This window comes from Piliocolobus tephrosceles, chromosome 4 (genome assembly GCF_002776525.5).
Source record: "Piliocolobus tephrosceles isolate RC106 chromosome 4, ASM277652v3, whole genome shotgun sequence".
Classification (NCBI taxonomy): domain Eukaryota; kingdom Metazoa; phylum Chordata; class Mammalia; order Primates; family Cercopithecidae; genus Piliocolobus; species Piliocolobus tephrosceles.
This window is the reverse complement of record NC_045437.1, coordinates 140,720,977-140,746,260: the sequence shown is the minus strand read 5'-3', so window position 1 is coordinate 140,746,260 and position 25,284 is coordinate 140,720,977. Positions and strand designations below refer to the sequence as shown.

Genomic DNA, 25,284 nt, shown 5'->3' with positions numbered 1-25,284 from the left:
TTAATTGGAACTATGATATTTGTTAGTATTGTAATCATTGTTGCTGGGTGCAGTGGCTCATGCCTGTAATCCCGATACTTTGGGAGGTTCAGGCAGAAGGATGGCTTGGGCCCAGGAGTTTGAGATCAGCCTGGGTAACATAGTGAGAACCCATCTTTACAGCAAATTAAAAAATTATCCAGGATTGGTGGTGTTCCTGTGGTCCCAGCCACTCAGGAGGCTGAGGTGGGAAGATCCCTTGAACCCAGGAGGCAGTGAGCTGTGATGGTGCCACTGCAGTCTAGCCTGGACAACAGAGTGAGATCCTGTCCCCCCAAAAAAAACTCTCTCTCTCTCTCTATATATACATATTCACACACACACACACACACATATACACACACATATAATATATACATATATATATATACACACACACATATAATCATTGTTACTTTTACTATTAGAACGAGAAGAAATACCAACTTGAAATACAGGGCGAGGTCTGTGGCAATGATTGCAATGTCCATCATATGGATGGCATGCTCATGCTGTCGGCGATTGAGGTTTTGAAAGATATTCAGGCTCTAAAGAAAAAAGCAGAGGCAAGGTGGGAGAGGATTGATGCTGGCAGTAAAGTCACCCAACTACCAATGGCTATCCCAGATGATGGCAGAGGCAACCCAGGCCAATGGAAAGAATGCTCCCTGGGCACAGGCTCCTCGTGAAATGGAGTCTCTGATCCAGGCCCCGCAGCCAGTGCACCCTTGGCCCTCATCCTACCTCGTCTCTGAGCAGTGTTTTGCCAAACTCCAAGTGGTGTCTTTCCAAGATGGAGGACCCATGGAGCTTGGCCAGTGGGTTCTGGGATCTGAATGAGAAAGAGAGAGAATCAATATGGAGTGGACAATAGAAAATTAGGACTAAACATCAAGTCTCCTGACTCAGTCTTTAGCCTTCTCCACAAGTGATTCCAAGTTCCTTTTGGGTCACAAACTCATTAGAGAATCTACTGAATAGCATGGACCCATTCCCCCAGAAAAAGCCACAAACACACACAATGCCATAAGGGATTTTAGGGGCATTAGCATTGGGCCATGCTTCAAGATCATCTAGCCCTGATTCTTCACATCCAAGTCTGAAGGAAACCACTGAATTTCCACAAGCCATATGTTTATTCATTTCTGTATTCAATAAACACTTGTTGAGCACTTACTATGTGCCACACACTGCACTAAGTATTTAGATTCTCAAAATGTAAAATGTAAACCCATTATCTGGCCCCAGAGCAGCATGGAAGTATTAAGACTCAGAGCAGCATGAATTCAGAGCTTGTTAATGACTTACAAGCCATGGCCCCTGAACGGAGACTCAGTTTTCTCATCTGTAAGTAGGGATAACATTAGCCCCTGCTCTGCCTAGCCCGGTGGGTGGTCGTGAGGATCCAATGAGATCAGGTCCAAGGCCTATGCTTCATGGGCTGTCTGAAATATAAGCTCTGTGAGGACAGGAGCTGTTTTGCTCATCAGAGCACCTCCTTTGCCTAGCATAGAGCCTACCACATTATATTCGAAGCATTATAAACACGAGATGAGTGAATGAACCATTACTGGTTATTAATGTCTTGGCCCAAATTAGTGCAGCAGGTAGGACAGGGAAGGAGACGAGTAAAGGAGTTTAATGGATTTGTTTTCTGCAGCTTCTATAACAAACTGCCACAAACTTAATGGCTTAAAACAATAAAATTTATTATTTTACAGCTCTATATGGAGTCTGAAATGGGTCCTTAGGGCTGCTTTCCTTCTGGAAGCTCCAGAGGAGAATCCATTTCCTTGCTCTTTTGAGCTTCTAGAGGCCACATGCATTCCTTGTTTGCAGGCCACGCCTCCATCTTCAAAGCCAGCAGGGTAGCGTCCTCTCTCCTCTCTGACCTCCTGCTTCCCTCTTATAAGGACCCTTGGGGCTACACGGAGCCCACCTGAATGAATAATCCCTGTATCTCACGATCCTCGACTTAATCACATCTGCACAGTCCCTTTTGAATGTAAGGCAACATATTCTCCAGCTCAGGGATTTGAGATCTGGACATCTTTGGGGGATCGTTATTCTGGCTGCTACAGGAGGAGACCCAGGTTCCAAGGGCAGAAAGCAGTCGGAAGCTGTGGACCACAAGGCTTCCCTAGTGGCCCATGAGTCTGCCTGGGGGCCACACAGAGCTGGATAATGAATCCAGAGGGCTGGGGGTGGGGAGGGAAGCTGACTCACTTCATCTGGTAGAGGTTGTTGGTGCCTCTGTGGTCAATGTCATGGCAGAAAGCAGCAGTGACCATGGCCAGGGCCTCCAGGTCTGTGAAGTAGCGCTTCAGCTTTCCTGTCTGGAAGGGCAATCAGAGTGCAAATCATTCCTTTTGTGTAGGGGCTGGAAGCAGGGCTGAAAAGGCGGGTGTGAGAAGAAGTGCCCAGAACTAAAAACTCATGGGTCTGATCTTGGCTGTATCCTGGCTCCAGAGGCTGACCGGAGGATTGTCCAGGGCTGAGGGGTTTTTTGGACATGGGACTTTCAGTGCTAGAATGGGGAAAGTTCCAGGTAAGTGGGAACAACTGGTCACCCTATTTCTGAGTTGACTTTAGCTGGTCTTATCTCCCTTTGAACCTCAGTAGCCCAATCTCCATACTGAGGGTCGAGCATATTGGATTAGATGAGTTTTAAGAAAATTGTAGAGGGCGGAGCAAGATGGCCGAATAGGAACAGCTCCAGTCTCCAACTCCTGGCGCGAGCAACACAGAAGACCGGTGATTTCTGCATTTTCAACTGAGGTACTGGGGTCATCTCACTGGGGAGTGCCAGACAATCAGTGCTAGTCAGCTGCTGCAGCCCGACCAGCGAGAGCTGAAGCAGGGCGAGGCATTGCCTCACCTGGGAAGTGCAAGGGGGAAGGGAATCCCTTTTCCTAGCCAGGCGAACTGAGACACACAACACCTGGAAAATCGGGTAATTCCCACCCCAATACTGCACTTTAAGCAAATGGGCACACCAGGAGACTATACCCACACCTGGCTGGGAGGGTCCCACGGCCACGGAGCCTCCCTCATTGCTAGCACAGCAGTCTGCGATCTAACCACAAGGCAGCAGCGAGGCTGGGGGAGGGGCGCCCGCCATTGCTGAGGCTTAAGTAGGTAAACAAAGCTGCTGGGAAGCTCGAACTGGGTGGAGCTCACAGCAGCTCAAGGAAACCTGCCTGTCTCTGTAGACTCCACCTCTGGGGACAGGGCACAGCTAAAAAACAACAGGGGAAGCAGCAGAGGCCTGTGCAGACCCGAACGACTCTGTCTGACAGCTTTGAAGAGAGCAGTGGATCTCCCAACATGGAGGTTGACATCTGAGAACGGACAGACTGCCTGCTCAAGTGGGTCTCTGACCCCTGAGTAGCCTAACTGGGAGACATCCCCCACTAGGGGCAGTCTGACACCCCACACCTCGCAGGGTGGAGTACACCCCTGAGAGGAAGCTTCCAAAGTAAGAATCAGACAGGTACACTTGCTGTTCAGCAATATTGTATCTTCTGCAACCTCTGCTGCTGATACCCAGGCAAAGAGGGTCTGGAGTGGACCTCAAGCAATCTCCAACAGACCTACAGCTGAGGGTCCTATTAGAAGGAAAACTATCAAACAGGAAGAACACCTATACCAAAACCCCATCAGTACGTCACCATCATCAAAGACCAGAAGCAGATAAAACCACGAAGATGGGGAAAAAGCAGGGCAGAAAAGCTGGAAATTCAAAAAATAAGAGCGCATCTCCCCCTGCAAAGGAGCGCAGCTCATCGTCAGCAATGGATCAAAGCTGGTCAGAGAATGACTTTGACGAGATGAGAGAAGGCTTCAGTCCATCAAACTTCTCAGAGCTAAAGGAGGAATTATGTACCCAGCACAAAGAAACTAAAAATCTTGAAAAAAGAGTGGAAGAATTGATAGCTAGATTAATTAATGCAGAGAAGGTCATAAATGAAATGACAGAGATGAAAACCATGACACGAGAAATACGTGACAAATCTGCAAGCTTCAGTAACCGACTTGATCAACTGGAAGAAAGAGTATCAGTGATTGAGGACCAAATAAATGAAATGAAGCGAGAAGAGAAACCAAAAGAAAAAAGAAGGAAAAGAAATGAACAAAGCCTGCAAGAAGTATGGGATTATGTGAAAAGACCAAATCTACGTCTGATTGGGGTGCCTGAAAGTGAGGGGGAGAATGGAACCAAGTTGGAAAACACTCTTCAGGATATCGTCCAGGAGAACTTCCCCAACCTAGTAGGGCAGGCCAACATTCAAATTCAGGAAATACAGAGAACACCACAAAGATACTCCTCGAGAAGAGCAACTCCAAGACACATAATTGCCAGATTCACCAAAGTTGAAATGAAGGAAAAAATCTTAAGGGCAGCCAGAGAGAAAGGTCGGGTTACCCACGAAGGGAAGCCCATCAGACTAACAGCAGACCTCTCGGCAGAAACTCTACAAGCCAGAAGAGAGTGGGGGCCAATATTCAACATTCTTAAAGAAAAGAATTTTAAACCCAGAATTTCATATCCAGCCAAACTAAGTTTCATCAGTGAAGGAGAAATAAAATCCTTTACAGATAAGCAAATGCTTAGAGATTTTGTCACCACCAGGCCTGCCTTACAAGAGACCCTGAAGGAAGCCCTAAACATGGAAAGGAACAACAGGTACCAGCCATTGCAAAAACATGGCAAAATGTAAAGACCATCGAGGCTAGGAAGAAACTGCATCAACTAACGAGCAAAATAACCAGTTAATATCATAATGGCAGGATCAAGTTCACACATAACAATATTAACCTTAAATGTTAATGGACTAAATGCTCCAATTATAAGACACAGACTGGCAAACTGGATAAAGAGTCAAGACCCATCAGTCTGCTGTATTCAGGAGACCCATCTCACATGCAGAGACATACATAGGCTCAAAATAAAGGGATGGAGGAAGATCTACCAAGCAAATGGAGAACAAAAAAAAGCAGGGGTTGCAATCCTAGTCTCTGATAAAATAGACTTTAAACCACCAAAGATCAAAAGAGACAAAGAAGGCCATTACATAATGGTAAAGGGATCAATCCAACAGGAAGAGCTAACTATCCTAAATATATATGCACCCAATACAGGAGCACCCAGATTCATAAAGCAAGTCCTTAGAGACTTACAAAGAGACTTAGACTCCCATACAATAATAATGGGAGACTTCAACACTCCACTGTCAACATTAGACAGATCAACGAGACAGAAAGTTAACAAGGATATCCAGGAATTGAACTCATCTCTGCACCAAGCGGACCTAATAGACATCTATAGAACTCTCCACCCCAAATCAACAGAATATACATTCTTCTCAGCACCACATCGCACTTATTCCAAAATTGACCACATAATTGGAAGTAAAGCACTCCTCAGCAAATGTAAAAGAACAGAAATTATAACAAACTGTCTCTCAGACCACAGTGCAATCAAACTAGAACTCAGGACTAAGAAACTCAATCAAAACCGCTCAACTACATGGAAACTGAACAACCTGCTCCTGAATGACTACTGGGTACATAACGAAATGAAGGCAGAAATAAAGATGTTCTTTGAAACCAATGAGAACAAAGATACAACATACCAGAATCTCTGAGACACATTTAAAGCAGTGTGTAGAGGGAAATTTATAGCACTAAATGCCCACAAGAGAAAGCTGGAAAGATCTAAAATTGACACTCTAACATCACAATTAAAAGAACTGGAGAAGCAAGAGCAAACACATTCAAAAGCTAGCAGAAGGCAAGAAATAACTAAGATCAGAGCAGAACTGAAGGAGATAGAGACACAAAAAACCCTCCAAAAAATCAATGAATCCTGGAGTTGGTTTTTTGAAAAAATCAACAAAATTGACAGACCACTAGCAAGACTAATAAAGAAGAAAAGAGAGAAGAATCAAGTAGACGCAATTAAAAATGATAAAGGGGATATCACCACCGACCCCACAGAAATACAAACTACCATCAGAGAATACTATAAACACCTCTACACAAATAAACTAGAAAATCTAGAAGAAATGGATAATTTCCTGGACACTTACACTCTTCCAAGACTAAACCAGGAAGAAGTTGAATCCCTGAATAGACCAATAGCAGGCTCTGAAATTGAGGCAATAATTAATAGCCTACCAACCAAAAAAAGTCCAGCACCAGATGGATTCACAGCTGAATTCTACCAGAGGTACAAAGAGGAGCTGGTACCATTCCTTCTGAAACTATTCCAATCAATTGAAAAAGAGGGAATCCTCCCTAACTCATTTTATGAGGCCAACATCATCCTGATACCAAAGCCTGGCAGAGACACAACAAAAAAAAGAAAATTTTAGACCAATATCCCTGATGAACATCGATGCAAACATCCTCAATAAAATACTGGCAAAACGGATTCAGCAGCACATCAAAAAGCTTATCCACCATGATCAAGTGGGCTTCATCCCTGGGATGCAAGGCTGGTTCAACATTTGCAAATCAATAAACGTAATCCAGCATATAAACAGAACCAAAGACAAGAACCACGTGATTATCTCAATAGATGCAGAAAAAGGGTTTTGACAAAATTCAACAGCCCTTCATGCTAAAAACGCTCAATAAATTTGGTATTGATGGAACGTACCTCAAAATAATAAGAGCTATTTATGACAAACCCACAGCCAATATCATACTGAATGGGCAAAAACTGGAAAAATTCCCTTTGAAAACTGGCACAAGACAGGGATGCCCTCTCTCACCACTCCTATTCAACATAGTGTTGGAAGTTCTGGCTAGGGCAATCAGGCAAGAGAAAGAAATAAAGGGTATCCAGTTAGGAAAAGAAGAAGTCAAATTGTCCCTGTTTGCAGATGACATGATTGTATATTTAGAAAACCCCATTGTCTCAGCCCAAAATCTCCTTAAGCTGATAAGCAACTTCAGCAAAGTCTCAGGATACAAAATTAATGTGCAAAAATCACAAGCATTCTTATACACCAGTAACAGACAAACAGAGAGCCAAATCATGAATGAACTTCCATTCACAATTGCTTCAGAGAGAATAAAATACCTAGGAATCCAACTTACAAGGGATGTAAAGGACCTCTTCAAGGAGAACTACAAACCACTGCTCAGTGAAATAAAAGAGGACACTAACAAATGGAAGAACATACCATGCTCATGGATAGGAAGAATCAATATCGTGAAAATGGCCATACTGCCCAAAGTTATTTATAGATTCAATGCCATCCCCATCAAGCTACCAATGAGTTTCTTCACAGAATTGGAAAAAATGGCTTTAAAGTTCATATGGAACCAAAAAAGAGCCTGCATTGCCAAGACAATCCTAAGTCAAAAGAACAAAGCTGGAGGCATCACGCTACCTGACTTCAAACTATACTACAAGGCTACAGTAACCAAAACAGCATGGTACTGGTACCAAAACAGAGATATAGACCAATGGAACAGAACAGAGTCCTCAGAAATAATACCACACATCTACAGCCATCTGATCTTTGACAAACCTGAGAGAAACAAGAAATGGGGAAAGGACTCCCTATTTAATAAATGGTGCTGGGAAAATTGGCTAGCCATAAGTAGAAAGCTGAAACTGGATCCTTTCCTTACTCCTTATATGAAAATTAATTCAACATGGATTAGAGACTTAAATGTTAGACCTAATACCATAAAAACCCTAGAAGAAAACCTAGGTGGTACCTTTCAGGACATAGGCATGGGCAAGGACTTCATGTCTAAAACACCAAAAGCAATGGCAGCAAAAGCCAAAATTGACAAATGGGATATGATTAAACTAAAGAGCTTCTGCACAGCAAAAGAAACTGCCATCAGAGTGAACAGGCAACCTACAGAATGGGAGAAAACTTTTACAATCTACTCATCTGACAAAGGGCTAATATCCAGAATCTACAAAGAACTCAAACAAATTTACAAGAAAAAAAACAAACAACCCCATCAAAAAGTGGGCAAAGGATATGAACAGACATTTCTCAAAAGAAGACATTCATACAGCCAACAGACACATGAAAAAATGCTCATCATCACTGGCCATCAGAGAAATGCAAATCAAAACCACAATGAGATACCATCTCACACCAGTTAGAATGGCAATCATTCAAAAGTCAGGAAACGGCCGGGCGTGGTGGCTCAAGCCTGTAATCCCAGCACTTTGGGAGGCCGAGACGGGCGGATCACGAGGTCAGGAGATCGAGACCCTCCTGGCTAACACGGTGAAACCCCGTCTCTACTAAAAATACAAAAAAAAATTAGCCGGGCGAGGTGGTGGGCGCCTGTGGTCCCAGCCACTCGGGAGGCTGAGGCAGGAGAATGGCGTGAACCCAGGAGGCAGAGGTTGCGGTGAGCTGAGATCCGGCCACTGCACTCTAGCCTGGGCGACAGAGCAAGACTCCGTCTCAAAAAAAAAAAAAAAAAAAAAAAAAGTCAGGAAACAACAGGTGCTGGAGAGGATGTGGAGAAATAGGAACACTTTTACACTGTTGGTGGGATTGTAAACTAGTTCAACCATTATGGAAAACAGTATGGCGATTCCTCAAGGATCTAGATCTAGATGTACCATATGACCCAGCCATCCCACTACTGGGTATATACCCAAAGGATTATAAATCATGCTGCTATAAAGACACATGCACATGTATGTTTATTGTGGCACTATTCACAATAGCAAAGACTTGGAATCAACCCAAATGTCCATCTGTGACAGACTGGATTAAGAAAATGTGGCACATATACACCATGGAATATTATGCAGCCATAAAAAGGATGAGTTTGCGTCCTTTGTAGGGACATGGATGCAGCTGGAAACCATCATTCTTAGCAAACTATCACAAGAACAGAAAACCAAACACTGCATGTTCTCACTCATAGGTGGGAACTGAACAATGACATCACTTGTACTCGGGAAGGGGAACATCACACATCGGGGCCTATCATGGGAGGGGACGGGGGAGGGATTGCATTGGGAGTTATACCTGATATAAATGACGAATTGATGGGTACTGACGAGTTGATGGGTGCAGCACACCAACATGGCACAAGTATACATATGTAACAAACCTGCACGTTACGCACATGTACCCTAGAACTTAAAGTATAATAATAAAATAAAAATTAAAATTAAAAAAAAAAAAGAAACTTGTAGATGTCAGGTTTTAGGATTTGGAGAGTTTCTGAACATGACCAGGCTGGTAAAGCAAATCTTCCAAATGTGGTCTACTGGTTTAAGCACAGCCCAGAGGAACCCTTCCCTGGGATTCTGCCAGACACTTAACTCCTTGTTGATGCTGGGTGTTGAAACAAAATGTGGGAAAGCACTCTGGAGAGCTGATGCTGACTATAAGAAAGCAATCGCTCTGAGTGGTGTTCTTGGTAGCCTGAGAATTCACCCTCTATGGTAGCCTGGTCAGAATTCCTGCTTCCGGGCCGTAGCATCTACTCTGGCCTGAGCATTTCAGTCAAGGGAGAAGGGACGAGGATGAGGAAGGGCAGAGATTTGAATCATGATCTGGATGGTGAGATAATTTTAAATAAAACACAAAGGTCTCCAAACCCTCTGAGCCAAAAATATGAACACAAATACACACACAAAAAAGTCCATCCAAGGATATTGTGACACTGTAATAGTGAAAGATTGAAAAGACTTCCAAGTCCAACAATAGAATACTATGCAGCCTTAAAATTGTATCATGGATAAGCCTTAAAAACATTATGCTAAGTGAAATACGCCAGACACAAAAGGACGAATACTGTATGATTTCACTTATATGAGGTGCATAGAATAGTCAAGATGAAAGAAACAAAAAATAAGATAGGGCCAGGCATGGCAGGTCACACATGGCAGCACTTTGGGAGGCTGAGGTAGGAGGACCATTTGAGCCTAAGAATTCAAGATCAGCCTAGACAACATAGCCAGACCCTGTCTCTACAAAACTAAAAATTTAGCTGGGCATGGTGGCACACACCTGTGGTCTCAGCTACTTGGTGTTAGGCCCAACTGCGTCATTTTGTAAGCTCCCCATTATTTTGCAGACCTTGGTCAAAGTGAAACATGTCACGGGGGTTTGGGTTGGGAGAAACATTCTTCCTAACCACCTGACCACAAGGCAGACAAAGGCTCAACTAAAGAAACATTCCTATCATATCTTGCTGGGCAAAAGTCCAAGAAACACCACAATGGCATCCCACCAGGACAAGGGCAAAACCGCCTCATCATGAGAACATCTTATCAATAGCCTGCCAGGCAACAAGCCTTACTGCCCAGACCCCTCCCGCCCATACCTATAAGTACCCCCAGCCTGTAAGCAGCGGTGGGCTCTGGCATTAGGCTGGTTCCCACTTCTGTAGGTTTTATGCTGGGCATAAAGCCTGCACTTGCTGTTGAGCCACCCTCTTTCTGTGGGTGTGTGTCTTTCTTTAACCCTCACCTTCCCTTCAAAACCTAACATTTGGGAGGCTGAGGTGGGAGGATCGCTTGAGCCCAGGAGGTCGAGGTTGCAGTGAGTCGTGTGTTCTCAGCACTGCACTCCAGCCTATGTGACAGAGCAAGACCATGTCTCAAAAGAAAAAAAATTCTAAGAGGATAGAGATTAAATGTAGACTCTTCTACAATTTCTTATTACCAAGAGACTAAAAATATTTGAGACTGTTACTAAACATGTTCTGTGCCACAGTGACAGATTGTACTATGGGAAAGTACATGCTTGCAGAAATTATTATTCACGGACTACTGATCTGCAGATTGCTGGTATAACAGACAGTTCACAATTTTTGCTTGCTTCCTAGTGTTCACTAGAAATTAAGGTCACTAAGGGTTAAGAATTCTAATTAATATAAGGCTATATTAACAAATATTAATATATATTTCTTTATTATTTAGAATTCTTTAACTAATAATATATTATTAATAAAACAATAATGGAAACAATTCTATAAGCAATTATATAAGAGGGCAAAAAGTACTTTTGGTAAGAAAAAGCTATAAGATATGAGGATGTTTTATTTTGTTAAGGGGAAAAAATTTTTTTTGTCCTAAAGTAGGATAACTAGTTGCTCCAAAATGAGAAGAGGAAAAACTACAAGACAAAAGCTGAATGGATAAGAAAGTTGTAGAAGGCTTGTGGAGGATAAATCTTGTGAAAGTACTTGTATGTGTGATTAAGCTGGCTAAGATTGGAAGAAAATTATTTGTAAGTTTTTCTTAAATTTTGAAATTAATGCTGTCTTGAACATTAATGTCAACAGTACACTGATGCAAAACTAGAACTTGGACCTCTCTTTTAAAACAACAAATTTTCTTTGAGTATTGGTCTGCTCTTAATAGGAAATTTATATTTCAGGTAATTGGCCTAGGAAACAAAGATTCTGTGCTTTGCCAAATTGATTTCCTGTACTCCAGGTCATCTTTATTAGGTTTCTGATCACTTAAGAAAACTGAGTTTTCTTTATTAAAAGCGCTAAGGTCTTTCTATCAGTATTTAACTTTCTATATTTTTATTATTTATTTATTTAATTTAATTTTTTTTTTTTTTTTAGACAGAGTCTCGCTCTGTCACCCAGGCTAGAGTGCAGTGGTGCAATCACAACTCACTGCAGTTTGGACCTCCTGGGCTCAAGCGATCCTCCCATCTCAGCCTCCTGAGTAGCTGGGACTACTGGTGCATGCCACCACACTGGGCTAAATGATCTTATTTTGGGCTGGGTGTGGTGGCTCATGCCTGTAATCCCAGCACTCTGGAAGGCTGAGGCAGGTGGATCACTTCAGGTCAGGAGTTTGAGACCAGCCTGGGCAACATGGTGAAATATCGTCTCTACTAAAAGTACAAAAAGTCAGCTTGGCCTGGTGGCATGCACCACCACATCACAGTCACTTGGGAGGCAACCTTACAGTATGCTATGAAGGGACCACAAAAAAGTAAGTGTACCACTGGACCCTGGTCAGGAGCTATGCAGACTTACGAGTGGACAAACTTAACTGGTTCAAGCACCACTAGGTGGCCTCTTTTCCAGTCCCCAAGGGCTTATATTGGGTTTGGCTTACTCTGTTCTGTCTCCCTGATGGTTCAGAACTTATTATTTGGCCAGGCTCACTCCTGCTCCCAAATAGCTTTCCCTGAAAGTTCCCATAATAACTCTCACAATCAGAGGCCAAAGCAATTGATAACCAAAATTACTACCGACCTCAAAATAGATGAAGATCAGTTAGTGTCTATGAGGAAAGTTTCCAGTGGGGCTCCTGGGGGCTCGCTCTTGCTGGTAGAGAGGTACCAGTAAGTACCAGTAATAGGGAATTTAAAGCTAATTATACATTAGAGGGAGATCTTTGATTTTATAATCAATCAGGCCTCCCAGGGTTCAGACAGGTAGAAGCAACTCTAAAAAGTGGATGAGAAGATTCATGGAAACACCTAAAGGAACATGATGAAGCTTTAGAACTCCTAACTTTGTCCTTGTTGGGGATTGCATCTGGGGCTGAACAAAACTGAATGTTGCACTTATCTTTTCTCTGATTTTAATACTACAGAAAGCTTAATTTAAAACGTGGCTGATACTGCTGTTTCTCTAAACACTGCCACAGTTTAAAGAAATTTCAGAAAATTTCTCTGGGGAAAAGAACACACGATGTGTTTATGGGAGCAGCTAACAGTTTGCAGGCATCTTGAATGGTGAATGGCAAACGTTTCTATTCCAAGGTTTTCTAATCTTTTTTTTCTTAAGTGGATTTCCAGATTACTATGACTTGCACTGCCAGGCTAACTACAGAAATGGATACCTCTTTATATGAGGTCATTGAAAAATGAAATATGTTCCTAATTGTCATTATGCCCCAAACAAAGACTATAACCAACGACCAATTGAACGGTTGATTTTTTTTTTTTTTTTTTTTTTGAGACAGTCTCACTCTGTCGCCAGGCTGGAGTGCAGTGACGCGATCTCAGCTCATTGCAACCTCTGCCTCCCGGGTTCAAGCAATTATCTGCCTCAGCCTCCCAAGTAGCTGGGATTACAGGCGCCTGCCTCCACGCCCGGCTAATTTTTGTATTTTTAGTAGAGATAGGGTTTCACCATCTTGGCCAGGCTGGTCTTGAACTCCTGACCTCGTGAGCCACCAGCCTCGGCCTCCCAAAGTGCTGGGATTACAGGCGTGAGCCACCGCACCCGGCCCTGTTGAACTATTTTTATACCTGTGACATGGTTACCCTCAAATAACCAGACTGAGGTTGGGAGTAGCTTGCAGCTTTCTTTCACTTTTTGTTTTATATGCATCTCTATTCTTGGAATCCTTTTACACTAAACTTGTACTGTTTTCACGTCATTCTTAAAAGACAACAAATAGAGAAAGAAGAACAATGCTATTGCTACCATGTAGAGTCTGCATGAGATTGTCTAGTGTGATGCAAGCCCACCCTACCAGCCCCACCAGCCCCACCATACCACGAGCAGGGAGAACATGGTCTGTCCCACGTTGAAACCGTGCCGCCAGTTGTGGTAGGTGATCTTGCGGTAGCCCTTACTCAGGGAGTACATGAACCGCACCAGGGCCTGTGAACGCATGCACATCAGTGAGGCAGGACACACCTGAAATGGTCTCATGAGGGTGGGAATAACAAAAACATGAAGAAAGCATGGCCCATGGCCCTCTCTTTTGAGGCTCGAGATCCTCCAACCCCATCATTGGGCCAGGAGGTGAGAACTTGTAATAAATGCAATTACGCTGTGAAAGTACTTTGCAAACTGCTCAACACTAAGAAGATGTTCCTGTTTTGTTGTTAGGAAACGAGCTGAGCATGCGTCATTCCTCTGACTGAGCTTCATCAGTGATTTCCAAACTGTGCCCTGGAGAGCAACTGTCCTTGGAGAAGCTAACAGGGTCTCTACAGGGGGAAAAAAAAAAAGGACTCTTTTATCCACTGGTTCTCAAACTTGCGTGTGCATTAGACTCACTTGGAGGACTTGTTAACACAGCTTCTGATTTATCAGAGCTGGGAGTGTGTGTGTGTGTGTGTCTGTGTGTGTGAGAGAGAGAGAGAGAGAGGAGAGGGAAGAGAGGGAGAGAGAGAGAGAAAGAAAGAGAAGAATGTGAATTTCTGGTAAGTTCTTAGGTGGTGTGGATGTGGTCTGGGGCAACACTTTGAGAACCACTGCTTTAATCAAAATCAAACAAGTTCAGGAAATTCTGCACAACATATCCCACTGCCTTCCATACACACCTTCTCTCCGGTCCCCCATGCCCCTAGACTCACAGCAAAGCTTAGTAAAGAATCCTGCAGGGAATGAGCCCTGTTTAAATTGGTTTAGCCCACATTTTCTGCCCTCATTTAACTATAGGACCCATTTTTTGCAGCACATCTATTCTCAGCCTTCAGAGCTTAGTATCTCAGAACCCACTGCAAGAAACCAATGCACCCAAAACATCACACTTCACAGGACACAGAGAACAGCCTGTCTCTTTTCTTATAAATGACTCATCTGTGCAACATGACTAATTCTTTAAATCCTAAATGCTGAGGGTAGATTCTTTTTAAGGTAGTTTACAGATTTTGTTTTTTGTTTTTTGTTTTTTTTTTAAAGCAAGCAAGTAAGATATAAAAAAGGGAAATCAAAGATGTTTGTTTTGACCTCACCTCTTGTGGAATGTGAAATTTATCCACCACTTTGAGCTCATAATACATCTGTATTCCACATTTCACCAGCTCCAGTTCTGTTAGGGGCAAGTCACTGAAGTGAAATTTATTAATTTCATATTTCTCTGCATCTGGCAGCTCTGCTTGCTGTATAAGGAATAGAGTCAAGCGATGAGGAAACATGAAGTGTTTCTGGGTGCCCACCTCCTGTCCAGCCCTGGCCCTATCCTGGGTCTGCTGGAAGGATCAGAACAGAGTGATGGGGTACATGCTTTGCAAAGAGACACCCCTGCATGCTCAGGTGCACCTTGCACTTGTTATGCATCAGGGCTCGTGCTGCCCGGTTCAGCTCACCAGGATCTCAGCCAGCTCCTCTTCCTCACATTCCCATGGCTCCTTCCCATACACCTCTCTGGTTTTCTGTCAGGACCCAAAATGGCAGGGGAAAAAATATAGGTTACAACATGCCTCCGCGTTTCCATTCCCATTTATCTCCTTCCTCCAAAGTCCTCGTAACAGAACCACCAGCGCAAAGATGATTCCACTTAACATTCATTGATGCACAAGGTCCTGAACTTTAGAGCCATAGAGACCTGCATTCAAATTCGAGCTCTACCTCTTACTAGCAGTGTTATTAATGCTTCTTATCTTCAGTTTCCTCATCTGTAAATTGAGGATAATAAATGTACTTAACTGGTGAATTAAAATTCAATTGTGCAAAGTCATTCCTAAGTAACATATGTAAAATTAAATAATCCATATAAAGCACTTAGCACAGTGCTTGGCACATAGTAAGCACTAACATAAATTAATGTTGTTGTTGATAGTTTTATTGTTATATTACTGACTGGGAGTAAGGAGGCCTTGGCCATAGTCCTGGTTCTTCCTCTCATTTACTGTGTAACTTGAGGCAAGTTCCTTCTCTCTCTGGGCCTATGTCTCCATGTGCCAGCGGAGGGGGAACTGGACCCCGTTACTTGCTCCTGACTTCTTGACTCAGAGTATAATCTGTTAACTTGTAACTGGTTCACTGAGGTTGTGCTCGATACGTTGCACATACCCATTCTTTGGCTGAAACTGCAGACTGAGTCAAGCAAATCATGAGGCAATTTATTCAAACTGGATGTTTTCTCCTCCGAATTTACCAGTTATTGGAATGAAATGATCAAATTTGTTGTGGTATCTTCCCAGCTTAAGAAATGCCCTCTAAAAACATTAACCTGTCTTTCATTTTTTTTTTTTTTTCTTTTTTTTCTGATCTCACTCTGTCAGCCAGGCTGAAGCGCAATGGGGCAATCACGGCTCACTGCAGCCTTCGACCTCCATGGGCTCAGGTGATCCTCCAACCTCAGCCTCCCAAGTAGCTGGGACTACAGGCATGCACCACCATGCCAGACTAATTTTTGTGGGCTTTTTTTTTGGTAGAGACAGTGTCTCATCATGTTGCCCAGGCTGGTCTCAAACTCCTGGGCTCAAGCAATCTGACCACCTTGGCCTCCCAAAGTGCTGAGATTATAGGTGTAAGCCACTGCACCCAGCTTAATAGGGTCTTTTAAGTGAGCTGACCCCGCAGGAGGGAGGCTCTGAGAAACTGGTAATTGTCCACTGGTCTTCCAGATAAAGCTTCCTCTCAGAGTAGGGGCTATGGCTGGTTGACTCTGTCTCCAGTACCAACCCATCCCTGAGCACAGTAAAAAATGGAGTTTCTAGAGCTGTCAAGCCAACATCTGACCCCAAGAATGAGGTGTTTCTGCAAGGAATACCTGTCCCCAGGTCACACAGTGCAGTCATTATGTACCACTCTTAGGCACTCATCTGCTCATGCACTCATTCATTCATTCATTCATTCATTCATGTATTCATTCATTAAATGTTGAGGGCTGCTGCATCCCTGTGCTAGGCAGGAAGGATACAACCATGCACAAACCCACGCCCAGGCTGTGCCCTCATGGAGTTGCAAGTTTTGCCTTAATCTGGCCATATCTCTGAGACACAGTCTGTATTAGAGTAGAAACAAGTAAAGAACATTACACACCAAGATTTTCTGAATTTCTTCATTGTCACACTTCACATGATATTTTACTATGTCCTGGAAAATATCCTTCCTATTTTCAAGTTTATTCATTGACTCATAGGTGTCAGGATTTAAGACAGACCAGCCCAGAAATTGAGTCAAAGACTGAAAAAGAAAGAAAGGAGGAATCAGAGACAGAACACCTAAGTTTAATCTCGACTCTAAACCTCATAGCAAGAGTCTCTAGGTCTCTCTTTTCTCAGCTATAAAGTGGGTTTGATAAGCTGTGTGCTGCTCACCTTGCAGAGTTCTTATAAGGCTAAGATAAAGGAATGGGTGTGACCACAATGTAAGCAAAGCACTAACATACATAAAGCACCATTCTTATGTGTAATAACTTCACAAAAAGAGAATGCGTTTTTGCATATGTGGGGATAGGGGATATACAGGAACTCTGTACTTTTTGCTCAATTTTGGTAAGAACCTAAAACTACTCTAAAAAGTAAAGTTTGTTAATTTTTTTTTTTTTTTTTTTTGAGACAGGGTCTTGCTCTGTCACCCAGGATGGAGTGCAATGGCACAATCACGGCTCACTGCAGCTTTAACCTCTTGGGCTCAAGTGATCCTCTTGCTTCAGTCTCCTGCATAACTAGGACCACAGGTATGCACCACCAAGCCTGGCTAACCTTTTTTAACTTTTTGTAGAAATAGGATATTGCCCTGTTGGCCAGGCTGGTCTTGAATTCCTGGGCTCAAGTGATTCATCTGCCTCAACCTCCCAAAGTGCTGGGATTACAGGCGTGAGCCACCATGCCCAGCTTGATTAAATTTTTTAAAAAGAAAATGTGGATTTCTCGGACAGCACATCAGTGCAGTACAGAAGTGAGAGTGAAGAAAGTGGTTGATGAGGCTGAGTCAGGATTATAGCAACCATGCTGCCCCATGTGATAGAGCAGTGACATCCAGCCCCCTCCAGCCTCCCCCAGCAAGCTGACTCTGAATCCCAACAGCAAAAGGCCTCCTAGCAAGCCATACCTCCATGAGCGTCTCATCCATTTCATCGAAGGGCTTCCCATCTTTACGATTGTAAAATGTGGCCACTCCAACAATTTCTTCCTTCTTGTTCACAATTGGCATTGAAAGCACATTTTTAATCATCCATCCAGACTCATCCAGAGGCTCTTTCTACAAGAGAAGGGATAGATTAGGTTTCCTCATGTTCCAGGCCACAGAGGCAATGATGATAGATTTCACACTACATCATGATCCTGATTGGCTGAGAGGGGTTGGCAGGAGGATGGAGTTCGCTGGAGTTTGCATGAGTTTAATTACCAACAACTACCATGAGAAATAACCCATCTGGTTGGAATTCCTTAAGTCAAGTAGCCATTTTGTGCTCACCCCTCAGATGTCAGGGCCAGTGTGTGTCAGGGAGTATGTTACGGGGATGTAATGATGTGCAGAACAGCCCGGAGAGGTAGTGTTTCTCCTTCAGATATGGGAGGTAGTGGCAGGGGACTGGCATAAAAGGGCAATGCTATGATTCTTGTAACTTTGAATTAACAACCTAGATATAACCTGCACATTTTGCCTCTTGCCATGACTTCCTATGTTACTTTTAGCACTTCATTTTCTCTCCTGGGGCCTCAATTTTCTCATCTATAGAATGGAAAGAATATGTGCCTCACTGAACAAATGAAGTTCTTGATCAATTATAAGACACCTTTGGTGAGGCCAGGCATGGCGGCTCTCACCTATAATCCCAGCACTTTGGGAATTCAAGGCAGCCGGATCACTTGATGTCAGGAGTTTGAGACCAGCCTGGGGAACATGGTAAAACCCTGTCTCTACTAAAAATACAAAAATTAGCCAATTAGCCGGATTGGTGGCATGCTCCTCTAATCCCAGCTACTCGGGAGGCTGAGATGGGAGAATCGCTTGAACCCAGGAGGCAGAGGTTGCAGTGAGCCGAGATCGTGCCACTGCACTCCGGCCTGGGCAACAGACAGAGACTCCATCATGAAAAAAAAAATATATATATATATAATCCATTGATTCATCAAACATTTAGAATGTGCAAGAAACTGAGCTAGAAACTGGGGAAGCCAAGGCACAGATCTTGTCCTCAGGTTGCTCATAATCTGTAAGGTAAACCAGCAATTACACTGCAGTGTGGGAAGTTCTCTAAGAGTTACCGTTATGGAACTATGGGAGCCAGAGGAGAAAAGAAAGTCAAGGAAGGCTTCCTGGAGTAGGTGAGTCTTCCAATCCTGAAGTTTCAAGATTCTTAACATGATGAGATGATAATTGTTATTATTTAAGTAACACTGGAAAGCAAAACAGCTGTCTCAGCACCTGGTGAGAGAGTGTCTCCAAAAGGATGGAGAACACTGCCCAAAGAGCAGAGTTGTATTGAACTCAGACCTGGCTGCCCCAGCACTCCACCTAACTTTCATGGAATCCCTTCCCTTTGAAGGCCATGATTAAAAAGACAGATTTTGTTGAAAATGAAAGGGGATACCATTAAAGATTTTTAAGCAAAGAAGTCACTGATTCAACGTACGTGTTTTATTTTGTGTTGAGATGGAGTTTTGCTCTGTCGCCCAGGCTGGAATGTACTGGCACTATCTCGGCTCGCTGCAACCTCCGCTTCCTGGTTTCAAGTGATTCTCCTGTCTCAGCCTCCTGAGTAACTGGGATTACAGGTGCCCACTACCACGCTCTGCTAATTTTTGTATTTTTAGTAGAGATGGAGTTTCACCATGTTGACCAGGCTGGTCTTGAACCACTGACCTCAGGTAATCTGCCTGCCTCGGTCTCTCAAAGTGTTGGGACTACAAGTGTGAGCCATCGCACTTGGCCCAACCTGTTTCTTAAAAACAATATTCAGGGGCCGGGCACAGTGATTCACGCCTGTAATCCCAGCACTTTGGGAGGCCAAGGCAGGCAGATCACCTGAGGTCAGGAGTTCAAGACCAGCCTGACCAACATGGAGAAACCCCATCTCTACTAAAAATAAAAAATTAGCCAGGAATGGGGGTGCATGCCTGTAATCCCATCTACTCGGGAGGCTGAAGCAAGAGAATCGCTTGAACCTGGGAAGCAGAGATTGCGGTGAGCTGAGATCGTGCCACTGCACTCCAGCCTGGGCAATAAAAGCGAAACTCTGTCTCAAAAAAACAAAAACAAGCAAACAAACAAAAAACAACATTATTCAGGCTACTTTGTGGAGGATGAGTTGGAGGAGGAAGACCAGAATCTAAAAACAAGATTAAATTTGCTTCACTAATGTAGTTAAACTGCAATCGAGTGGATGGCTTGAATAAATACCATGTTCTGCTGTGGTTGTGGTCAGGTTAGCAATTCTCAGCAAGTCTTTGGCTTGTCGCATTGATGTGGTCAAAATCACAGCACATGAAGTGCAATTTTAACTTTGGAACTATTTTCTCTCTAAGCTTTTTCACAATGTTCTTGAAGGAGAAAAAAATAATTCTGACTTTTCTGAGTCATTTTTATTTCCTTCTGAATTATTTCCTGATTGATAATGGTTTATTTTTCTTTTATTTATTTAGCCAGCATGCTAAACCAAATCAATATTGACAGGGCCCCTAGAGCTGAGGATATCAAGAAAGGTAAGACCCAATCTTGACTAAAAGAAGTCACGTTTTACTAAGAGGAATTAGTCTAACACAGAGGCAAGGATAATAAAAGATGACATAAGGAAAATACATAAGAGACACAAGTTCCTTGTTGTGCCTTTCCAGATCCTGTAGGATCTGGCCTCTGTCCATCTCTCTAGAATCTTCCCCTGCCAGTCTCCCCCTCAATTTCTCACTCAGATTTGTTGACTTATTCTAGTTCCTTCCAATAAGCCATCTCTTTCCTACAATCTTCTCCCCTCTCTCTACTGTCCAAACATAAGTTTTGGGGACATGTCTTGATTCCTCCCAGATTAAGTCAGAATCTCCTGCAATGCCCCTCCTCTCCCCCCGCCCTTCTCCTAATCACCGCTCGGTGTCTCTTTCCCCATGCAATCATGAGCTTCATGGAGACAAAGACTACCCCTGTCCGGCCCACCACTGTAGCAAGTGTTAACATTTTGTCAGTGCCTTTGCAGAAGGTATCTTCCATGAAACATTTGTTTACAAAAAAAAAAAAAAAAAAAAGACAAAATCAAATGGAAGGTCAGGGGCGGTAGCTCATGCCTGTAATCCCAGCACTTTGGGAGGCCGAGGTGGGTGGATCACCTGCAGTCAGGAGTTTGAGACCAATTTGGTCAACATGGTGAGACCCTGTCTCTACCAAAAATACAAAAAATTAGCCAGGTGTGGTGGCGGGCACCTGTAATCTCAGCTACTTGGGAGGCTGAAGCAGGAGAATTGCTTGAACCCAGGAGGTGGAGGTTGCAGTGAACCAAGATGGCGCCATTGCACTGCAGCCTGAGTGATAGAGCGAGACTCTGTCTCAAAAAAAAAAAAAAAGAATATTAAACAAATTAAACAATATTCCATAAAAATTCCAAGGAGAGAGAAATGATATTCAGTCAGAGGAATCATAATAAAACTTAATAGAGGTAGTAGTATTTGAGGTTGTCATTGAAGGGCAGAGAGGATTTCAATAGGAGATGGTAGAACAGGATTTGAGCAGGAGATGATAGGGAACAGCATAAGCAAAGGTACTGAGGCCAGTCAGGCACAGTGATGCACACCTGTAGTCTAGCTAATTGGCAGGCTGAGGCAGGAGCTTTGCTTGAGCCCACGAGGTTGAGGCTGCAATGAGCTATGGTTGCACCACTACACTCCAGCCTGGACAACAGGGTGAGACCCTCTCTAAAAAAAACAAAAGACAACAACAGCAACAACAAAACACCTGGCAAAGTAGCATTTTGATTATATTTATTGAAATACAACTTTAATGACTGAATATGATCCTGAAACTTTGGAGCTTTTGTATATTATATATTGTATATCTTGTATATCTTGTGGGGGGAAAAATAGATTCTGAGGCCAGAAAGCAAAGGGTGCGAATGTTAAAACCGAATAGGACCTTGGAAATTACCCAGTTAACTCTGTCCCCATTTCCATTGGCACAGGACTTTTATCCTGTCATATTTTCACTTTTTTGAGGCTGCTTCCCAGCAGAGTAGGTGGATTCTAATGTATTCTAATGCTTTTTGGGGAGGAAAAAAAAAATCATATGACTAAGACAGCAAATAAAAAATGACTTACCTGAAATGCAAAAAAGTCCTCCGCAGGCGCATTCATGATGTTGCAAATCTGAGAGCCGTGAAGGGGAATAATGAAGGTGTGATTAGGCCTGAGACAGTACCCAGCGGAGCACTGTATACTATTTTCAGGAACACCATGTTCTTGCCCAAGGCAGTCACATTCTTTTCATCAGGTGGACACAGTTGAGACGGTTTGGAATTATTAACTGAGGCTACTAGACAGAAAAGTTGCCTTATAAACATTACTTTTTATGATTTGCTCCACTCTTGAATCATTTCTAAGCTTTGAAAAAGTTAAGGCTACAACTTGTCATTACTAGTAACTGGAGGGTATCCCATTTTGTTGTTCCCCTTTTCTTGCTTATTTGGGTTGTAGCCAAGGTCTTTAAGTTAATATAAATACCAGCCCGGCCAATGTGGTGAAACCCGGTCTCTACTGAAAATACAAAAATTAACCAGCAGTGGTGGCGCGCGCCTGTAGTCCCAGCTACTCTGGAGGTTGAGGTGGGAAAATCACTTGAACCTGGGAGGCGGAGGTTGCAGTGAGCTGAGATCATGCCACTGCACTCCAGCCTGGGCGACAGAGTGAGACCCAGTCTCAATAAAATAAAATAATAAAATAAAATGTGCTACTCTAAATATATTTGACTCAACTACATTTGGGTTCTGTTTTGTTTGGGCAGGTAGGGGTTTTTCCTTGGATTATAAATCCCAAAGTAGAATAATAAATGAAAGGTGTTGTAGCTCTGGTTCGATATTGCTAGATTCCTCCCCTGAAAGTCTGACCAGTTTACCCTACTGGTAAGGGATCAGATGACACTTATAGAGCACTGTGGGGCCACTGTGTACAGTTGTGTAATGTGTGAACTGCACACAGGTATCAGGCTGAGGGGCAACTGGGAGCTGAAATCCAGCCTGTGATCTGCTTGCAGCACCATGACCTTGACCTTCCTTTAATCATCCTTTGAGAAATGGTGCCTTCTAATTCTCAAAAATATACCACTTTGGCTTGCAGAGACCCTGCCTGACAACATAGGGGTGGGCTGTCTGTGGTCTCAGAGAGTGAGCTGTACCTGCTCCTGTCCGAGGACTGCCCGCTCACTGCATCAGCCTTCTGACCTCTCCTTTGACCAACTCTATCAGTTGCCATCATTGTCTCCTGATGGCAGAGCTCTTGGAGGCCTCTTTCCTCTCCGTCTGTGAGCATGCTGGTGTCTCTCTCATGTTTGAAAATGAAATCCTTCCTACATCCATCATGGTCCCCATAGCGACCACCCAGGCATTCTCCTCTTTTCTTTTGCATTCTTTACCTTCTCGTTACCCATCTACTACTCAGCAAACCACATGCTGGTTCTGCTTCCACCTCAGCACCAAATCCATTTTCATTGGGGCCACCAATAACCTCTTCAGTGCCAAACCCAATGAGGGTTTTCAGTTCTTATCTCACCAGTTCACTCTGCTGCATGTCATCATCTCTCCCTGTTGAAATTTCCACTTTCTTGGTTTCCATGACACTGCCCTCTCCTGGGTCTCCAAACACCTCTGAACCTTCCTTCTGTTTCTCTATCACACGCTCCTCTTTCTCCACCCACTCTGTAGATGCTGACACCCTCCATGATTGCACCCTGGGTCCACTGCCTGTCTCCTTCTCCCTAGGTGCCTTCCTTCACACATTATTTCAAACACCATCTGGTCCTGATATCTTCCAAATCTCTGCTTCCAACACTCCTCTCTCTCAGCATCAGAATTGTCTCTTCATCTACCTGCTGGATATCTGCTCCTAAAAAATGTCAGTTTTACCTTGTCTGAAACTGACTTCATCATTTTACATCCAAGCGTGATGACAGCACTATTCATCCAGTCTAGAAGCCTGAAATTAGCCTTGACTCCTCTCTTCCCCACTCTCTGCCTACAACCAATCACAAAGCCCTGCCAGCTTCACCCTCTCAATATTGGACCTGACCCCTTGTCCCCTTCTTGTGTTCTTGCCTCTGTCAAAGTTGTTGTGAGTATTAAATTTAGGTAGTGCCTGACTCACGGTAAGCACCCAGCGGCTGTTAGCAAGAATGATAGTGTTCTTTATTCCACCTGCCTTCGCTGAGATTCTCATCACCTCTTACTTGAATGGTGCTGTGGTTACTTTGCCTGAGGTCCTTCTCCTTCAGATCCATTTTCCAGGAAGCTGCTAGAGTCATCTTTCTTTTCTTTCTTTCTTTTTATTTTTTTCTTTTAGAGACAGGGTCTCCCTCTGTTGCCCAGGCTGGAATGCAGTGGCGCGATCATACCTCACTGCAGCCTGGAACTCCTGGGATCAAGGGATACTCCTGTCTCAGCCTCTTGAGTAGCTGGGACTGTGGGCGTGCACCACCACGCCTGGCTAATTTTTAAACTTTTTGTAGAGACGGAGTCTTGGTATGTTGCCCAAGCTGGTCTCAAACTCCTGGACTCAAGTGATCCTCCTGCCTCGGCCTCCCGAAGTGTTGGGATTACAGGCGTGAGTCACCATGCCTTGCCAGAGTTATCTTTCTAAAATGAAAATTGAGTATGTGAATCTCCTGCTTGTCTACCTGTCACCTGTAGATTAAAATCCCACCTTTTAAGGAAGAGCATGGTGTTCACTCCTATAATTCCAGCACTCTGGGAGGCTGAGGCGGGTGGATCACTTGAAACCAGGTGTTCGAAACCAGCCTGGCTAACATGGCAAAACCCCTTCTCTGCTAAAAATACAAAAATTAGCTGGGCATGGTGGTACACGCCTGTAATCACAGCTATTCAGGTGGCTGAGGCATGACAATCGCTTGAGCCCAGGAGGCAGAGGTTGCAGTGATCCAAGTTCTCACCACTGCATTCCAGCCTGGGCAACAGAACGAGACACTGTCAAAAAAAAAAAAAAAAAAGTTCACCTTTTAGACAAGGCATCCAAGGCCTGCTATAATCTAACCCCTTCCTCCCTCTTGAGCCTCATCTTTTGCTGTCTTCCTATCTCAAATCTAATACTCCAGCCACACTTAACCACATACAGCACACTGTTCCAGGCCTCCATGCCCATGTTGTTTGCCCATGTTCTTCCTTCCACCTGGAACCTCCTTTTATGACCCCACCTGCCTAAGACATATTTATTTCATTTTATTTATTATTATTATATTTTTTGAGATGGAGTCTCTCTCTGTTGCCCAGGCTGGAGTGCAATGGCACGATCTCGGCTCACTGCAACCTCTGCCTCCCAGGTTCAAGTGATTCTCCTGCCTCAGCTTCCCGAGTAGGTGGGATTACAGGCGCCCGCCACATGCTCAGCAAATTTATATATATATAATACATATTATATTATATAATATATATAAATATATATA

General features: G+C 43.6%; 1 protein-coding gene across 2 annotated transcripts in view; it reads right to left on the bottom strand.

Annotated features, from left to right (window-relative positions):
* The window catches only part of PDE6A (phosphodiesterase 6A), a 91,650-nt gene that overhangs the window by 24,933 nt on the left and 41,433 nt on the right, over window positions 1-25,284 (bottom strand). For both annotated transcript variants that reach the window (XM_023227065.3, XM_023227066.2), the window contains 9 exons: window positions 21,936-21,983; window positions 17,743-17,892; window positions 16,729-16,872; window positions 15,048-15,113; window positions 14,694-14,840; window positions 13,504-13,611; window positions 2,245-2,354; window positions 763-850; window positions 466-566 (listed from right to left, as the gene is read on the bottom strand). In XM_023227065.3, coding sequence (XP_023082833.2) covers window positions 466-566; window positions 763-850; window positions 2,245-2,354; window positions 13,504-13,611; window positions 14,694-14,840; window positions 15,048-15,113; window positions 16,729-16,872; window positions 17,743-17,892; window positions 21,936-21,983 — 962 coding nt within the window. The remainder of the gene's footprint in view (window positions 1-465; window positions 567-762; window positions 851-2,244; window positions 2,355-13,503; window positions 13,612-14,693; window positions 14,841-15,047; window positions 15,114-16,728; window positions 16,873-17,742; window positions 17,893-21,935; window positions 21,984-25,284) is intronic.